A 16,834-nucleotide genomic window follows, 5' to 3' on the forward strand; every position below is an offset into this window, starting at 1 on the left:
ATATAGTACGTACAGGCACTCGTATAAACACACACCAGGAACCTGGCGCTTGCTAACACCCCCTCCCTCATCGTGCGCTCCTTCGCTCCAGCCTCAATGGAAAAGGGTTGAGCCCTTATCTTTGCAAAACACTCCATCCAACTCCCCTCTTACTAAAAGGCTTTACTGGCTAATCTTTAGCTCATACAAGTGCCTGGGCAATAGACGAAGAGTGAAGTCGAGAGAGAAAGAGACACCGAGAAGGGAAGCGAAAGAGGTGGAGAGTGGAAAATCGCCATTTTCTGTTTATGTGCCTGCGTAGTTGTACAGCATTCCTGACCCGCTGCATTATATAAATTTTTATCTCGCCCTCTCCCCCTCCTCCATATTCTCTCAGTGCCTTGTGGTGGCAACATCACATCAGACAACGGGACCATCTTCTCCCCGGGATACCCAGAGGAGTACCCGAACTCAGCTGACTGCACCTGGCTCATTTCAGTGGCTCCTAGCTTTGGAATCAAACTCAATTTCACTCTGCTTCAGGTTCATGGGCCGCATGACTTCATAACTGTCTGGTAAGAAATGACAGAAGTACACAGACATTTCAGTGATGATGTACTTGGTATATTGTGGTGATAATAGCTGAAAATGCCAAAAAAATTTGCTCAATTTCTGTGTTTCTTTTAAAGCTGCTTTGAGCTGTAAAAGTGATTCTAAGCCATTTTCTTTTTTCTTGGTGAATTATATATAGTTCTTATAAGAGGTCAAAACATATTTATACTAGAAGCAAATGAAATGTGTCACCACTTTTCTGAGTTCTCTGTATTCATTTCAATACATTACTGATACTAAAAATAGCTAACTTTGAGTAAGGTCCACACTGAAGAGTGTTGCGATGATCTCAACCTGGGATTGCTAATGCATGGTTCATTAAATGACCGTAAAAAGATTGGATATTTCAAACTGCTTCCTGTACTGTCATTAATCAGAACAAGGAAAGCTGAAAATTGGTCAGTTCCAGCATGTAGCTTCTCTCTTCATTTACATTTTAATGTTGTTTTCTACGTGCAGTTTCTTTGTGAGGAAATAAATGTAGAATGGGCTTTGGTGTTGCACTTTATTTCTTGATTAGCTAACAGTGACATGACATTTATAAACCCTGGATGACTAATCAGATAAATAAGTGGTGCATGGTCATTTGGGTATGAAAACATGTGCTCACTTGTCAGGAATTTTGGATGACTGGTTTTTGTCTTCATGCCTGGCTGATGTTCAGACAGATAATTCTTCCTTTCACTGTTTGCATAAGGCTTGACCTGCCATATTTAACACCAGAGACGGGATTTTACATGCATGATGGTTTCCGGTCTTGATTCATCCCCACTCCCCCGAGAAAGCATCCTAAAGTCCCAGCTCTCATGGAGACCAGAGATGTTACTGCCAGTGACCCAGGAAGCTGAACGACCACACAAATTGCTCACAATGTGTGGGCTGACATCTGTGTTTTATTTATGTATTTATTTATTTGTTTGATCATGGAGGGTTTCAGGTCAAACTCCAAAGACCTGACAGAATGACCATTCTTATTGTTGTCTTCTCCCCTGTCAGCGGCACCAGTTGTCATCTTTTCAACAAAAAAAAAGTCCCAGCAAAGTCGCGATGCGGACTATCACATTCCCCGCTTCCAGTTAACGTTGCTGTGTATCTATTCACCGAACCACTGAGCCAAGGAAATGGGCCCCATAATGGTGGCTTGGCTAGACTGCTGTCAGGCAGCATTCCCTAGCCAGCCGTTTCCAGAGCTGCTTGTAATCTCCCATGCCCAGTCTGACAGCCAAAGACAGATGGTTTCTAAGCTGAATGGTTGTGGCTGGAATCTGGGAGCTGGCTTAATTGGCCATGCCCACACCAGGGGACTGCCAAGGCAGGGCCACCGCTTCCAGAGGCACTCCCTTTGGATGTCTGTTAACAGGAGCGACGCAATCCAGACCTGTCGTTCCACTCGTATCTGTAATTTTTACTTTATTCTGTCATATTAAGCCGAAGCAAGCCAGTGAAATGTGTTTGCGTTTAAAGAAGAGAGAGGCTTTACGATACAGATGAAAGCTTAATAACAATAATCTGTCGTTCAGTGTAGTCTGGCTTCTTTGTCGGAACCTTTGAACATTTTTTAAGGTACTCTTTTGTGTGCTGCCATTTCAGGCGTTTGAGCGTCTACCTGTGATACCTCTTCTCTTTCTTTAGGGACGGCCCGCAGGAGACAACTCGAAAACTAGGCGTCTTCACGGACGGAGAGCCTAATGACCCACCCAGTAGCACGTCCAATCAGGTGCTGATACGATTCCGCAGCAACACGGAGAAGGGCGGGTTGTTCCGTATTGGCTATCAAGGTATGGAAATGATCTTATTATATTCAAGAATTTCTGAATAATAATTCTGAATAATCTGTGTTTTCACTCCTCTCATATCTGCTACATTGCATAAAGCTTACAGACTTCAGTACTGCCTGCCTCCGCCCATCATTCCTAATGCAGAGATCCTGATGGCAAGCAAGGAATTCAAAATTGGTAGGTGGAAATACTGTCACCTAAATTTCATAGAATACGTGTACCGATACAGACACATAATCACCGCTATCTCGACGCCGCTGTCATTTCAGATTGGATTTGGTGCCATTGTGATTTGGGAAAGTGTGGCATTCTGAACCATTAATCCCAAAGGGAAATAACATCCTGGCATTAACCATTTAAATTGCTTTAGGTTGAGTGAAACTTCCTATAATTTATATTACATGGAGAAGAATGGGAGAGAAATAATCAGAATGGGGGGACGTGGGGCCATTGCTCATAACATATTTCTGTTGTCTTCTGTTAAAATGGAGATGATGTTTGATTATCTCTTTATTTTCACTCTTGTATGATTAGTTATTATTCTGAACTACATACGCCACATCCATTGGGAGTTTATTATTATGGTAATTTGTTTCTGCAAATGGTAATTTTCCTTCTTTCTCAGGGAGACCCAAGAATTGCTCTGTGCTAGGATTGGATGTTGTTGTAGCCACCAACCGTACATCTCTGAATTTAACCTCCTTCCTTTCCACCTCTCTGATCAGGTGATATAGTTCGCTACAGATGTCTCCCAGGCTACCAGTTAAGTGGAAATAGCATCCTGACATGTCGACTAGGAACACACTTAGAGTTTGAAGGCCCCCCACCGTCATGTGACGGTAAGTGATGGTGTGCAACTCTGAAATGTTCAACAGCACTGCCTTTAAATCTGTGTGGATGATCATTTGCACCCCACTTGTAACATAATCTAGAGCTTTGGTCTTGGAATCTCGTAGGTAAGACAATTTATTTAGCATTTTCTATGGTGTTCTTGAAAGGCAGCACAATATATAAAAGATATTTACTATTCATTGGACATATTTTTTGTTAATTCAGTTAAATTCTGTATCTGACTTGACACAAACAGCTATTAGTAAACTTATGTCTTGCTCTTGCCAATTATTTATCAGTATCATTTAGCTGTTGTGCTAGGCTAGCAATAGCATCTTTCTTCTCATTTTTAATATGACTCGTTGACGATTAGACTCAGTGCTGTCCTAGTTGGTCGTGTATTATCAAATCATCCCAGAAGAACAAACAACACATTCACACTTGAAACGACAAGCGTTAATGCAGACTCCCTCACTGAATGTTATTGTAAACCCTTGGAATTTCACAGAGAAAGGATGAGTTCTAATAGTTCACCAACATCATGGTAAAAGAATCGAGTTTAGTCTAGAACTCTGATAGTGATTATCTAAAAAAAAAAAGTCTCAGAATCGCTTCAGGACACCGTCAATCTATATTCACTTTCAAAAGACTGGAATATAACCAACAAATGCCAGAGAAACTGCAGTCTTGAAGAATATATTGGTTTTATTGGGTGAGAAATAACTTGAATGCTGGTTTAAAAGCTAATAGGTCTGTTTTGATAGAAAAACTTGACATTGATGTAAAAACTCTAATTAGAATGTTGCTGCACATGTTAAAACGGCCATCGTCTACTGATTGAGGTGTTTTGTGTATTTATTTTCAGTTGTGCTTTGTCTTATTAGTCCAGTTATTTATAGACTGAAGCATTTATCTGTGTTTTGCCATCTTTCCGTCTTCCACTGGGGATCTGTTGTCATGAAGCAGCACAGCAACCACATTTTTTTGTAGATACCGCTTCTTTGGCTTTTACTCTACTCCCAGGAGGTTAGCGATGATTCCTGTAGAGACTGCTACCAATATGGTCGCCCCAAAGGATCCCCCTGCACCCCATGCACAGCCTTAGATTAATACTATCTGTTGTATAAAATGCATCTCTGGGAGCCTCAAGGGGTTTCTCTGCTTTTTTTTTCCCTTTTTTGAACTTCACAAGATCACAATCGTATAAATCTTTTCTGTTCTAGTGGTGATTTTCACACACTAAATGCTTCTTGTCTCTCCCTGCTGGGTAGTAGTAGAAGAGTACATTTGTGTGTGTCCTTTGGACTTAACAGCTAAAGCTTACAAGTAAAGGACACTTACCATTTAAATGCTACCAATTTCGAGTACAACAGACAAAAAAAATGAAGTGAAAAGGATACAGAAAAAACCCAGTGAACAAAAAAGAAGTGTAAAATCTATCTTGACATGAAAACTCGAGTTTATGTAATTTCCCATTTTCCTCCAAGTTCTTTTTGTACCTTACCCTTGGATATTTGCACCTGCTAAAGTTCAAACTTCATGTAACCATGAGCAGCATCCCACACTTTGTGCAAACATATTAAATGTATAAAGGGATGTATCACCTTGCAGATTCCCTGTCGTTTCCCAATCAATTATTATTATTATTATTAGTCCTTCGAGCAATAGAAGGGTAGCATCATAAGGTTAAGGCTTTTGGAAGCAGAAAACAAGAAGAGAGAGAGGATAAAAGAAGATGGAAAGTATCAGAACAGCATGAGTCAGCCCTGGATGAGCTGGCCCTCATAAAGTAAAACGGTTGGTATTTTCTAGAAAAGGTGGAGGAGTCGCCAGAAATGTAGTGCATAAGGAAAGAATAGGGCTGGAGTTTAAAGGTAGGTGAGAAAGAGGGCCGTAGTTGGAGGGCAGTGAAGAGACGACATGCACAGCTCATTGAAATGCAGGGGACATGCTGGCTGCAGCTGCACCTATCAAATCACCACTTCTAGCTCTGACAGGCACAACCATTTCTGCCCATCTAGGGGCATCCAACTACTCCACCCCCACAAACACCACCTCACAGATTTTACACACTATATACCGCCGGCCTACACAGTGCATGTTATCATTCAGTGATGGTCTTTCAGATAACCGGAGTCGGTTCTGTATTCTTAGCACCGGTATACCCACTCAACCTGACTCACGAGCATCAGACATCTGTTCTTGCATAACACATGTACCCTTTATATATTCACTTTTTTTTTCCGCTTTGAAATTTGTCATTGTCTGAGGCTCTTTTGAAAAAAAAGAAAAAGAAAAATAACAATGTCATGCATACCCAGTCACATTTGGGTGTCTGTCAAGACCCAGATCTGTCTATTTCTGCCTCTGACTTTTCTGTTCCCCAAAATAGTGTTATACAGACAGATGAATAAAATCTACATAAAAAGCAAACAGTACTTTTAACATATAAGTTAAAAGAAAAACACTAGCAGGCCTTTATTTTGATTTGAATCATATTATTAATTTAAAAAAGTCTTTATTTCAGTAATTCAACTACCTAACAGTAGTAGCCCACTTAATTTTGAACATGCAATATAACTATTAAAATGAACTGAAATGCAACATATTTCTTTGTGTGATGAATCCATAAAATGTCTGATCCTCGTTTTGAATTGACTATCATAAATAACTATTTTTAGTGAATTTTTTTAGCACTTTATTTGAGTTTGCTGCCTTGTATAAGATCCACTGCCCATTACATTTACTCTCTAGTGTGAGCTAGACTTCACAGTGGACAGAACTGTAATATAAGGTCCACTTTTTTGTTGTTGTTGTTGAAAACAGCACAGTTTTCCATTTTTGATATTTTTGATAAAAACCTGCTTTCTCCACAAAAATGGTTTACCAGAATTATTGCAACATTAAACTTTATTTTTCAAACTTGCTTCTCCCCGCTGTTTTAGTCTTCATCTAAATGCATTCCTTCTGACACTTTATGAATCTTACGTCTCATCCCCGACTCTGAGTTTTCAGTCTCGATCCAGTCTAATGTTTATGTTGTCCTCAGTTGCCCCTGATTAAATGCCATGCCGAGTAAAATCCAGCTGAATGCAGATAAAAATCAGCTTTTATGCGTATCCAGTAACAGAATGGGCATCTATTATTCCCAGTGTTTTGTTTCAAAATGGCAAAGTATGAAAAAGTAACTCAAGATTTGCGCACTCAGCTGTATCTTTTGTCAGCTCCAAGACAAAGCAAATGTAGCCTTGAACTCACTGGTGCTTCCTGAAAGGTACTTAAGGTTGGTTGTCACACACTTGTTAGGTAATAACTTTTAATTGTGTCATACATTTTTGTCCTTCCTTTGGATGAATTTTCTATTTAGATAGTGATAGCTGACATTAGGTTTTGTATTTAAGAGGTTGGCTCTTGAACAAGAACATTCAGTTTTTCTCACTTTAAGACTGGTAAGTGCTGAAAGCTCCTTTACCTTCAGGCAGAAGAGGCTTAGGTATTCAAACAGTGCCTCACAGTGGGGACATTTACATCCCCCAGTAGATTTTCTGCAGTCTTGTTTGATAAACACTTTAATCCACCTCTTGGTACATTAACTTTGAAGTAGTTTTACTCTCTTTCTAAAAAATTATGGATTTGTTTATTTTCCCTTTGATTTTATTTGTTATTGTCGCTTTTGGTCTTTTAAAAAAGATACGTTTACGGTCTCTTGCAGAAGTTTCCAAAGCCTTTATGATTTTGTCACATTTTGTCACACTTCAGCCGTGAGCTTAATTATATGCCACTGGGATGTGATGTACTAGATGCACACAAAGTAGCTTATAATTATGTTGCTTCATTTGTCTTTTTTTTGTTTTCTTTTTTTACAAATAAAAATGTTAAATGCCCTGAGCTAGTTCTCAGTCCAGCAGCAAGTTTTTCAAGTTTCAGAATATATCATAAATTTGACCAAATAAGTTTCTGAAAATGGTGGTGTTTGTATGTTCAAACCTCATTAACTCTGATGAGCCTAAATAAAAGTAAGTAAAATTGCCTTCATTAGTCGCCTAATTGGTAAATAGGATCCCCTTATGTTTTATTTAATATCTGGATTGATGCAGAAGTTTTGTGATGATCTCAGGTGTTTGTAAAAGAACCTCAGTGGGCAGTCACCATCTTTGAGACCGAGAAAAACACCAGATGGGTTGTTAAACAATGGCCCAAGATTTGAGCATCTTTCAGATCACTGAAATGAAAATTATTTGGCAAACCTGCAAACCTACCAAAATAAGGTTGTCTACTGAAACAGTCAATAATGGCAAGGGCAACACTGACAAACAGCCAAGATGGAAAATTGTGGTCTGGTCAGATTGAACCAAAATTTTTCACCGAGATGCACTTTTCAGATTATATAATTTTCTTTGTTTTATATTTATGCACAACTTTACATTGACCTAATTCACAAAACAGTATGAAATGTGAAGTTTGTTTGTAAAATGAGAAGAAATGAAAATGATCTGAAAACAAATCCCAGCGTAGGAATCATTTATGCTTTATGAGAAATGCATACTAATTTCTTCTCTTCATTGTGGAATATTTCACAGTTTATCATTGCCAGTGCCAGGTGGATACAGTAAAAAAAAAAGAACTCAACAATGCAGTGTCGCATTGTCTCACGATAAACAGTGTATCTCATCCTTTGATGCTATAGCTTGTCTTGGGTAGCACCAATGTTCTGGCGGATAATGCCATTGTTTTCTTGCAGCACTGCAACAAAAACAGAGCAGATAGGAACATGGCGAAAACACGACTGAAACGTCTAGAAAATGTTGAAGGATTTTGAGGAGATGAATTCTGGTGACAGCAAGGAAATGTGATGAGGGGAAGGATGTAGTTTGCCCAGACATGCCACAGCAATAGCGCTTCCAGGCTGACGTGAGACTCGCCCCGCCAAGTTAGCTCCACATCTGTCACGCTGACAATGGGCAAAGGAGTGAATACGCTCATGGCGAGTCAATGATATTAAACATAAGCTGTTTAGCAGTCTGAGTTGGCATGCATTAAGTTTGTTTTCCTGTGACGGCACCCAGACATGAATGACAATTAGCCTTCGCCATGCTTTTAGTTACATTGAATTTCTCTGCAGCAACAATGTGAACCTAAACAATCCAATTTGTGCTTCAAGGTAAATTGAATTCGCCAAAATGAACGAACAATCACTCGACGTGATCTGCAATTATAAAACGACGCCGGCAAAACATAAACAGGATCATTATTTCAATGCTTCAAAATAATAGCTCCTTTTGTCTCGCTCTCTCTTTTTCTTTTTTTTCCTCTCCCCAGTGACGTGTCCGATGAATGAGGTGCTGACGGCTTCCACGGGCGTCATTATGAGCCAGTCGCCAGGCACCGGCTTCCCCCATTTCGAGTCTTGCTCCTGGGTTGTTAAAGTGGAGCCCGGCTACAACATTACCTTCACTATCGAACACTTTCAAACCAGCCGTCAGTTTGACGAGCTCGAGGTCTTTGACGGTGGGTCTCGTCGCTTCGTCTACGATCGCATGTGTTTGTGAAGACAAATTTAATCCGACCTCATTGCCGTTTATGACCTATATCGTTCTCTGATAACACTTTCTTAATGTCCATAGAGTTGTGTAAACACTACTTTTTCCTCAGAAAGCCTCAGTTAAAGGCTAAATAAACCAGGCAGCTAAATAAACTCTCTAACAAAGCTATCTGCCTCCACTAACAGAAAATCACACACAGTTCCCCTTTCATGGTGGCAGCACATCTGCATCTGCCTTGTACATTTGAATTTGATTAGAGGCAAAGTCAGCAACTCTGCCCGGCAGCTCTGAGAAAATGGTGGTGGGATACAGAACGGCGATGCTGATTAGTACTTTTTATCTTCTGCCGACTGGAGAGGAACAGGCAATTGTTAACCTTGAGGCTGCTAAGCCAATTATGGTCTGCAGTCGTCTTTTCTTTTTTTTTTTTTCTTCCACAGTTTAAGAGTTCAACAAACTTCATTTGCAACTTGGCGCAATTCACAACAAATGAAGTATTTTGAGATTTTTACTGTGTGAAAAGTCTGGACCTGCTGAATGATAGATCCAGACTTTTGATTTACCTTGAAGTTCTTTTTGTTTCTTTTTTCAGCATTTTGAAACTTTTAATTGTCGTTCGTTGTCATATCTTCATCCAGGTCCATCCAGACAGAGCCCGCTTCTCATTACCCTCAGTGGTAATTATTCCAGCCCGCTGAGCATCACAAGCTCCAGTAACAAAGTCTACCTGCACTGGTCTTTTGATCACACCACCAGCCACAAAGGCTTCCGCATCCGCTACTCAGGTAAGGGCCAGAAATTTCCGAACGCTGCCTCATCACGCCGTGATCGATTGGCCACGTGGAAGCTATTTCGGACTTGTTATTTTTAGGGCCTTGTTGTGAGTTTGATCTCATTAGTCGTGTGTTTAATTTACTTTTCCTTTAAGACCGGCATCTGGGCTGCCAACTGTGCCGTAGACAGCCAAAAATATGACCCAGCTCTGTGAGAGCCTAATGGGGGCAGCAGGCATCTGCACCGACATCTTGCTGTGTGCCAAGACCTAGGAATTAGCAAGCGTGGTTTCATGCGTTGCTTGTTGCTTATTACTCCTCCGTTTTGTCCTGCTCCCATGAAGGATTTGTTGGTATACGACACCTGCATAACTTGCTGTGAATTATGACTGTGTAAATATTTAAAAGGCTCCCCCTGTTCTGTATCAACACCACTCAGCCAGATTGACTAATTGTCTCTCTCCTCCCTTTGCTGGAGTTTTCTGTCTCCCCAGCCGGATGTTCTGTCATCTCTCTCTTCTGCTTTTTCTCCTGCCTCTTTCACTTTTTAATTGTTTGTTTCGAACACTGACGGTTTTCGTCGTGACGGATTAAATGACAAACTAAGTGAGAACCCAGAAGTTGCCATGGTCAATATGGAATTGCCTTCTGGTGTACCTCTGTGGGAGGAAGAAGAAGGAACAAAAAAAAAAACAGATGGCACTGATGCATTCAATAAATTCAGCTATGCTACTCATCAATCCTCGTTTCCTCTCCAAGGGCAAGTCTTCCATTAACAACTTGCAGCAGTGTCTTGTTGCAATTCACGCGCTCGGTTTTCTACAGTTATTTTCTATCAATTTCAACTATCACTGTTTCTATCTCTCTGTTTAGGTGCATTCATTTTCTCCATCACTTCAATCAACTTTGAGTCAGCCTGACCTTGTCCGCTCAATCTTTCTTTCTCCTGTTGTTTATCTATTTCAATTTAGTCACCACCCTCTGCAGTCAAAGTTATTCAAAGTTGCAGGGCTGATTGCAGAAAAGGCAACTGTTGTTCTGTCTCATGCTAGAGAAAGGAAAGGGAAATAAAAATAAAAAAAAGCAGCAGATGGGCTAATGATTGAGAACCTGCTGGCATTTATTGGTACCCCAGGTGGAGATGTTAGAAAAAGGCATGCAAATGTTGAGAGAGGCACTCTTATTGGTACCTGTGCTGCTAATGCTTTTTTTTTTTTTTTTTACAACCATTTTTGGCCATGTTTGGGGAGAATTAAATTTTTACCCATGGTCATGTAAATTTTAAATATGGAGAACCATCACTGTGTTCATTGTCTATGTTTTGATGATGATCTTATTGAAAAACCCAACGGCAACGCATTTAGTTTATTCAGTATTCCATGTACTCTAAAGTTTCCAGTACATTTTTGGAAGATAGCTGCAGTACTCCAAATCCCCTCCCTTTCTTAGCTCCAGCAGTTAGCGTACTGTGCTTTTTCACATGTTCCTCTTATGTTTTGTTGTCAAAAGGTTCAATCAATCTGACCAAATTGTTTCAGTCTAAGTTTTAGTGGAAGTTGGCAAACTCGTTTACCAACTAATGATAAAGAACAAACTTCTTCACCCTCTAGTGGTCTTGCGGATGTTTTTGGTTGTGTACTAATTAAAAATGAAAACGTTGCTGGCTTTTATCCATATGGGCGTCTTTTGAGGCATTGAGAATTTGCCTTTTGTTCACAGCGTGGACAGTAAGCATTTTAGTCATTTGTTAAATTGCTACCAAAGCACTCTGTCCATGTGCTGTTGATCTTTTCAGAAAAAAATATTTTTACAATAAACCCAAGTATGAGATTCTTCAATATGTTTGACAGACTCTCTGTCCCCTTAAAAGACTATTAAAATCTTTGCCTCTTTGAAAGACATAATATACTGTTAAAAAATGTTTTATGTCCATAACTAACCATCTATATTGGCTTAGTATTTTTATACTATTGGGGATTTTGCATGGTTATATCCTTGATGTTAAAAAAACACAATATTTTAAATTGTTGCTGCAATATGAGAGCTGTAAAAATGGCAAATTTGCATTTTTATTGAAATTTGATGTTCTCATAATAATTTTCCACCCATACTGAACACAGTCTTCTCTTCTCATTACACAGTGTTTGTAGAGTCTGTGTTCTGTTACCGTCTTTCTGCAGCTGATGCGTCGTGCTCCCGCCTTATTGGGGAAATCTGCTAAACTCCACTTGGGCTCGTGAATCTTCTCGATCCGTTTTGGCACCATTTGCAATGACAAATGATTATTGCCGTTACCAGTTTAACCAAAGTCAGATACTTTGTTCCCATCATTATGTATCCATCACTTTTATGATGCTCATCCACAGCTGCTGACAAACACTCATTTTGCTTTGCAGTACATTAGTTTTCAATAATCAATTTTCCTCATCTCGAGGCAGCAGTGTTTGCTGTAACCTTTCCCTCAGCACAAGAGCAAGACGCAACAGAGATCTTTGGCTCTGTCGTTAAACGGGTATTCATTATTCATCCGCTGAACAACTTCTTACATCACCTTGCATCATTGTTTTTTTTGTTGTTGTTTTTTTAACATGTCATGTTTTTGTGATTATATAATGAGTATTTACTTCTTTCTCCATAGCGCCCTACTGCAGCCCTCCAAATAACCCTGTAAATGGCACAGTGCACAGCCTGACCGGGTCCAAGCTGGGTAGTACTTTACGCTTCAACTGCGACCAGGGCTTTCGACTTATTGGTCAGACCAGCGCCACATGCACCCGGACAGCGCAGGGGATCCATCAGTGGAATGCCCCAGTACCTCTTTGTCAAGGTAAAGACCTCTATCACGCTCTGTCAGGAACTAGAGATAGATCAGAGACTGAATTTTTTCTTCTTTTTTTTTCTTTCTTTTTCTTATCATGTCAGTCAAATCGCTTTGCAGAGATTCATCAGAGTAGGATATTTTATCATTTTAATGCACATAATTTCAAGATCTGATCGATGCGTTATAAAACGTCTTATAACTGATGACCTTAAGTAGATTATATCACTTGTATCCCGTCTGGCATGCCGAACAGAATATCACTGCAAATCCACTTTGTGAGCTGCATCTCTCAGGTTTAAACTGATTGAGGGGAAAAAGTCTTACAGAATCCTTTTGCTTCGGATCAAAGGCTGATTGCGGTTGACAGCACGGCATCACTAGCAGCTCCTCAGCCTAAGGCATACCTCCAGGAAGTTTACTTCACCACTTTTTTGTCCCTTTTTAAAGATTCAGTGGAAACTTAGTGACATTTCAATTACTGGATTTTAGTCCTCTTGTCATACCTCACATAGGTATTTTTTTTAGAAATTATCATTTGAGGGGTCTTTTTTATTAATTGAGTAGGCCATAGTGAGGATTTCAACTTTTGGAGAAAAAATATCTCAAAACAACAATTACTATTTGTCAGATAATAACATTTGTTGTTAAATTTTAATGATGTTTGCTTTTAAATCAAATATTAAAGCATGAAATCTAAAAATGGATTTCCACTATTTGTTTTCAGACTGGCACACGCAATTAGAGCAAACGTTGAGTGCGCACACAGTTCCATAACAGGTGTACTCATCCATAAAAATTACATTTATCCTCTGCCGACTTTGATTGTTTGCTGTTGTGTGAACTGAGTTCCATGCTAATGTTTGCGGCTCATCCGTGCCTTCTGTGAGTGTTTTTGAGAACTCAGCACTTTGCATACAAGGATGACGAGTTATTTTGCCTGTGTTTTATTTCCTCTTACTGTTTTTTTTTTATATTGCATTAAATCTTACTCAACTACCTATCAATGTTTTATTTTGTAGTCATGTCCTGTGGAATGCCTGTTGCCCCCGTCAACGGCAGCATTGTTGGCCAAGACTTCTCTCTTGGGGCCAGGGTCACTTACCAATGTAATCCAGGGTTTCGGCTTGCTGGTCCTCTCACCACCTCAGTGGTCTGTCAAGAATCTGGGCGGTGGAGCCCCATCGAGGCCCCTCCAAGATGCGTTCGTGAGTTTTTCTTCTGCTGTCTGGTTAAATTTGAAATCTTCAGAAGCACAGGAACCAGAGGTGTATTGTGACGCTATTATGGTTTCATTTTGTAATTTACCACAACCCGGTTAGAATCTTACTGTGAATTAGTTTTTCATGAGCTCAAATGGAAGGGAGGTAATAATTAGTTCCCCCACTATGTTGTGCATTTTTTTAACTTAAATCCGTCAAACATGTGCTTAGCATAGACATTTTGAGAAAACAGTCCAAGTGTCTTCAAGGCCAACACTTAGGATAATGGTAAGCATTTCACTGACATAGAAACTCCTTTTCTCATGCTAAGCCAACTAAACATCCATCATCACAGTGACGTAAAAACAAAGATATAGAGAAATCTAACATTCCCCTGTGAATAAACAATAAATAGAAAGAAAAATAAATGGAGTTTCTGTAACAAGTATGAATAGCACTAACGTATATCTCAGGCAATAGTTTGACAGGATCCAGACTTTATTTGTGAGTTTTCCATAAAGAAAATTCAATGTGATTGCTGCGAAGCTACAATGTATTTTTATAGCTTTATATCACTGTCACTGCAATAAAATGTGCTTTGACGGTACGCAGCTCATTAAATCCTTCATATACCTAGGATTGTACCACCTCTGTTATTGTGTGTGTATTTAGTATTTTTGTTTTAAATATATAAAATGGAAAGAAACAACTTAACTTGATTTGCTAAAGCCAATTATGTGATTTTGTCGCTGTGCACGGCAATTAGAAAATCCAATAGAATTTGCAGTTTCTAACTAGAACACAGTTAAGCTGGGGGGGTGGGTTGTGTTAGCAAAATCCTAATGTTGGATTTCAGAGATAAATTGATTGAATAAGGTGTAAGTAACAACAAGCAACTGTTTTTTCTTCTCCACATGAGTTTATAACTGGGAGTTTTTGAAAAATTATCCTCCATTTGTTTGTAAAATCTTATCTTTTTTAATCATTGCTCTTGAGCAGATAACTATTTTTGGATGGTTCTGCTTATTGGACCATGTGAGAGCTAACGACATTGGCATTTTACCTTGTTAACAGTTCATACCAAAATTTCTTCTGAGTACCACAAAGAACAGGCCAAGTGCTATCACTGGTATTGGTACCACATTTTGACACAGGCACTAAACAAAATGGAATTTATTTTTATTCCCTAAATTTGATTGTCTCTTTAAAACTTCATTTGATATTCATGAAACCTTTACTGTTTTGTGAAGACACACCAAAGAGACAGTAGGACTAGCACAGTATTAAACAATTAAAAATTGCAATTTATAATCTTGTCAAACCTGAACTGACTTATATTATCTTCATATTACCTTATTAATACAGTTTGTGATTAAGTTTTTACTCTTATTCTTGAGAAGAAAGTGGGGATTCTTAGTCTTTCGCTGTGAGCTGGATGCATCATTCCACTCCAAATAGACGCCCAACACAGTTCAGTCTTCAGAAGACAAACTAGTGACTGTTAAATATGTAAAAAAATTCTCTTACCTCATAGCGGTCACCTGCACCGACATCAGCCACTCTGCTGTGGAGCACGGAAGATGGAGACTAATCTACGGCACTCAAAACCAATATGATGCCATAATGATGCTCATATGTGACCCGGGATATTACTACAGGGGTCAAAGGATCATTCGCTGCCAAGCAAATGGCACCTGGAATTACCCTGATCCTCGCCCGGTCTGTGACAGTAAGTTAGAGCTGTTGCCTTTCTGCGTCTGTGTATTACTAAAGATTTCCACTCAAATGTAAGCAACATAAATGCAACCAAATTCATTTACTTTCATATCCAAGTCCTCTAACATGCAAAAAAATGATTTTGAATCTTATTGTCCTAATTGGGTTTTATTTTGTTCTTTTATTTCAGTTATTTCCTGTGGAGATCTTGGCACTCCTCCAAATGGTCATAAAATAGGAACTTTGACTGTATATGGAGCCACAGCCATTTTCTCCTGCAACACAGGATATACCCTAGTGGGCTCTCGGGTCCGAGAGTGCATGTCCAATGGGCTTTGGAGCGGAACACAAGTTCAATGTCTAGGTGAGATCTTCAGTCCAAAAAATGACAACAGTAAAAAAAAAAAAAAAAAAGTCAGAGTCTACCACGTTTAACCGTCTTCTTTTTTATCGTTTTGTTTTTAGCTGGCCATTGTGGCACTCCAGACCCAATAGTCAATGGGCAAATAATTGGGGAGAACTTCAACTTTCGAGGAAGCGTCGTGTACCAATGTAACCCAGGGTTTCGTCTTATTGGTGTGTCAGTGCGAATATGCGAGCAGGATCACCGCTGGTCAGGAAACACCCCCGTTTGCGTTCGTAAGTTGCCTCTCTAAACAGCTGTTTGTATTTGCTCATACACCGCTGGGCGGTGTTGAATTGAGACTTTTGTTGCTGTGGATGTTTGTTAAGCAATTTCTTCTTTAGATAATCATTTTATATCAGCATGTACTGTGTTGTTCAAAGTTTAAAGCAGTTTGTGTCTTTCAAAAATTTGACTTGGGTTGTATATCAATGACTCCTATCATTTGACTCTCTCAGCCATCACATGCGGCCACCCTGGAAATCCTACATTTGGCACAACCCAAGGAACCCAGTTCAACTTAAATGACGTTGTGCGTTTTGTCTGCAATACTGGATATGTTCTGCACGGGGCTGTTAAATCTACATGCCAGGCCAATGGACAGTGGAACAATGCCCTACCACGGTGTAAAAGTAAGTGACAAGAAGATCGTCTGTGCGTTTATTTACTGATTTCAGCAGAATTGTATGGATATGAAATATTTACAAAAAGTTGACGATGTTCTTATTTTGCTTCTGATAAACAGTTCAATATGTTAGAAAACATTGGTTTTTTTCCATTCCTTTGAAAATATGCATTCATGGAGAAGAGGTTTTTCAATGTACAGCATCTTTAAAAAATATTCATATTGCTTGAACGTTGCCAGATTTTGTCAGTAATGTGAAAAAATGGAGGGTGTATTTGTTTTCATCCCCCTACTCTCATTCCAAGGAATTGCCAGAAGTCACATATCTACTAAATATAGACCAGAAGACTGATATTCCAAATGTATGTAATTGCAGCTACTCTTGTTAAAAGAATATTAGTGAAACAACATCATAAAGAAACAAGGAACACAGCAGGGATAAAGTTCCGGAGAAGCTTCAAATAGGGTTAGATTATGCAACAGTATCCCATGCTTTGAACACCTCATGGATCATGTCACCCCCAATGCAGAAACACCACGATGAGACATGGCAG

General features: G+C 39.4%; 1 protein-coding gene across 1 annotated transcript in view; it reads left to right on the forward strand.

Annotated features, from left to right (window-relative positions):
* csmd2 (CUB and Sushi multiple domains 2) overlaps positions 1 to 16,834 on the forward strand; it is a 240,351-nt gene that overhangs the window by 198,850 nt on the left and 24,667 nt on the right. Inside the window, exons 44-55 of the mRNA XM_016675164.1 lie at positions 377 to 554; positions 2,224 to 2,369; positions 2,466 to 2,546; positions 3,095 to 3,208; positions 8,520 to 8,708; positions 9,382 to 9,528; positions 12,155 to 12,343; positions 13,357 to 13,542; positions 15,071 to 15,265; positions 15,443 to 15,616; positions 15,718 to 15,891; positions 16,114 to 16,287. Of these exons, the coding sequence (XP_016530650.1) occupies positions 377 to 554; positions 2,224 to 2,369; positions 2,466 to 2,546; positions 3,095 to 3,208; positions 8,520 to 8,708; positions 9,382 to 9,528; positions 12,155 to 12,343; positions 13,357 to 13,542; positions 15,071 to 15,265; positions 15,443 to 15,616; positions 15,718 to 15,891; positions 16,114 to 16,287 (1,947 nt within the window). The remainder of the gene's footprint in view (positions 1 to 376; positions 555 to 2,223; positions 2,370 to 2,465; positions 2,547 to 3,094; positions 3,209 to 8,519; positions 8,709 to 9,381; positions 9,529 to 12,154; positions 12,344 to 13,356; positions 13,543 to 15,070; positions 15,266 to 15,442; positions 15,617 to 15,717; positions 15,892 to 16,113; positions 16,288 to 16,834) is intronic.

The sequence above is a fragment of the Poecilia formosa genome, unplaced genomic scaffold, assembly GCF_000485575.1.
Source record: "Poecilia formosa unplaced genomic scaffold, Poecilia_formosa-5.1.2 Scaffold107, whole genome shotgun sequence".
Classification (NCBI taxonomy): domain Eukaryota; kingdom Metazoa; phylum Chordata; class Actinopteri; order Cyprinodontiformes; family Poeciliidae; genus Poecilia; species Poecilia formosa.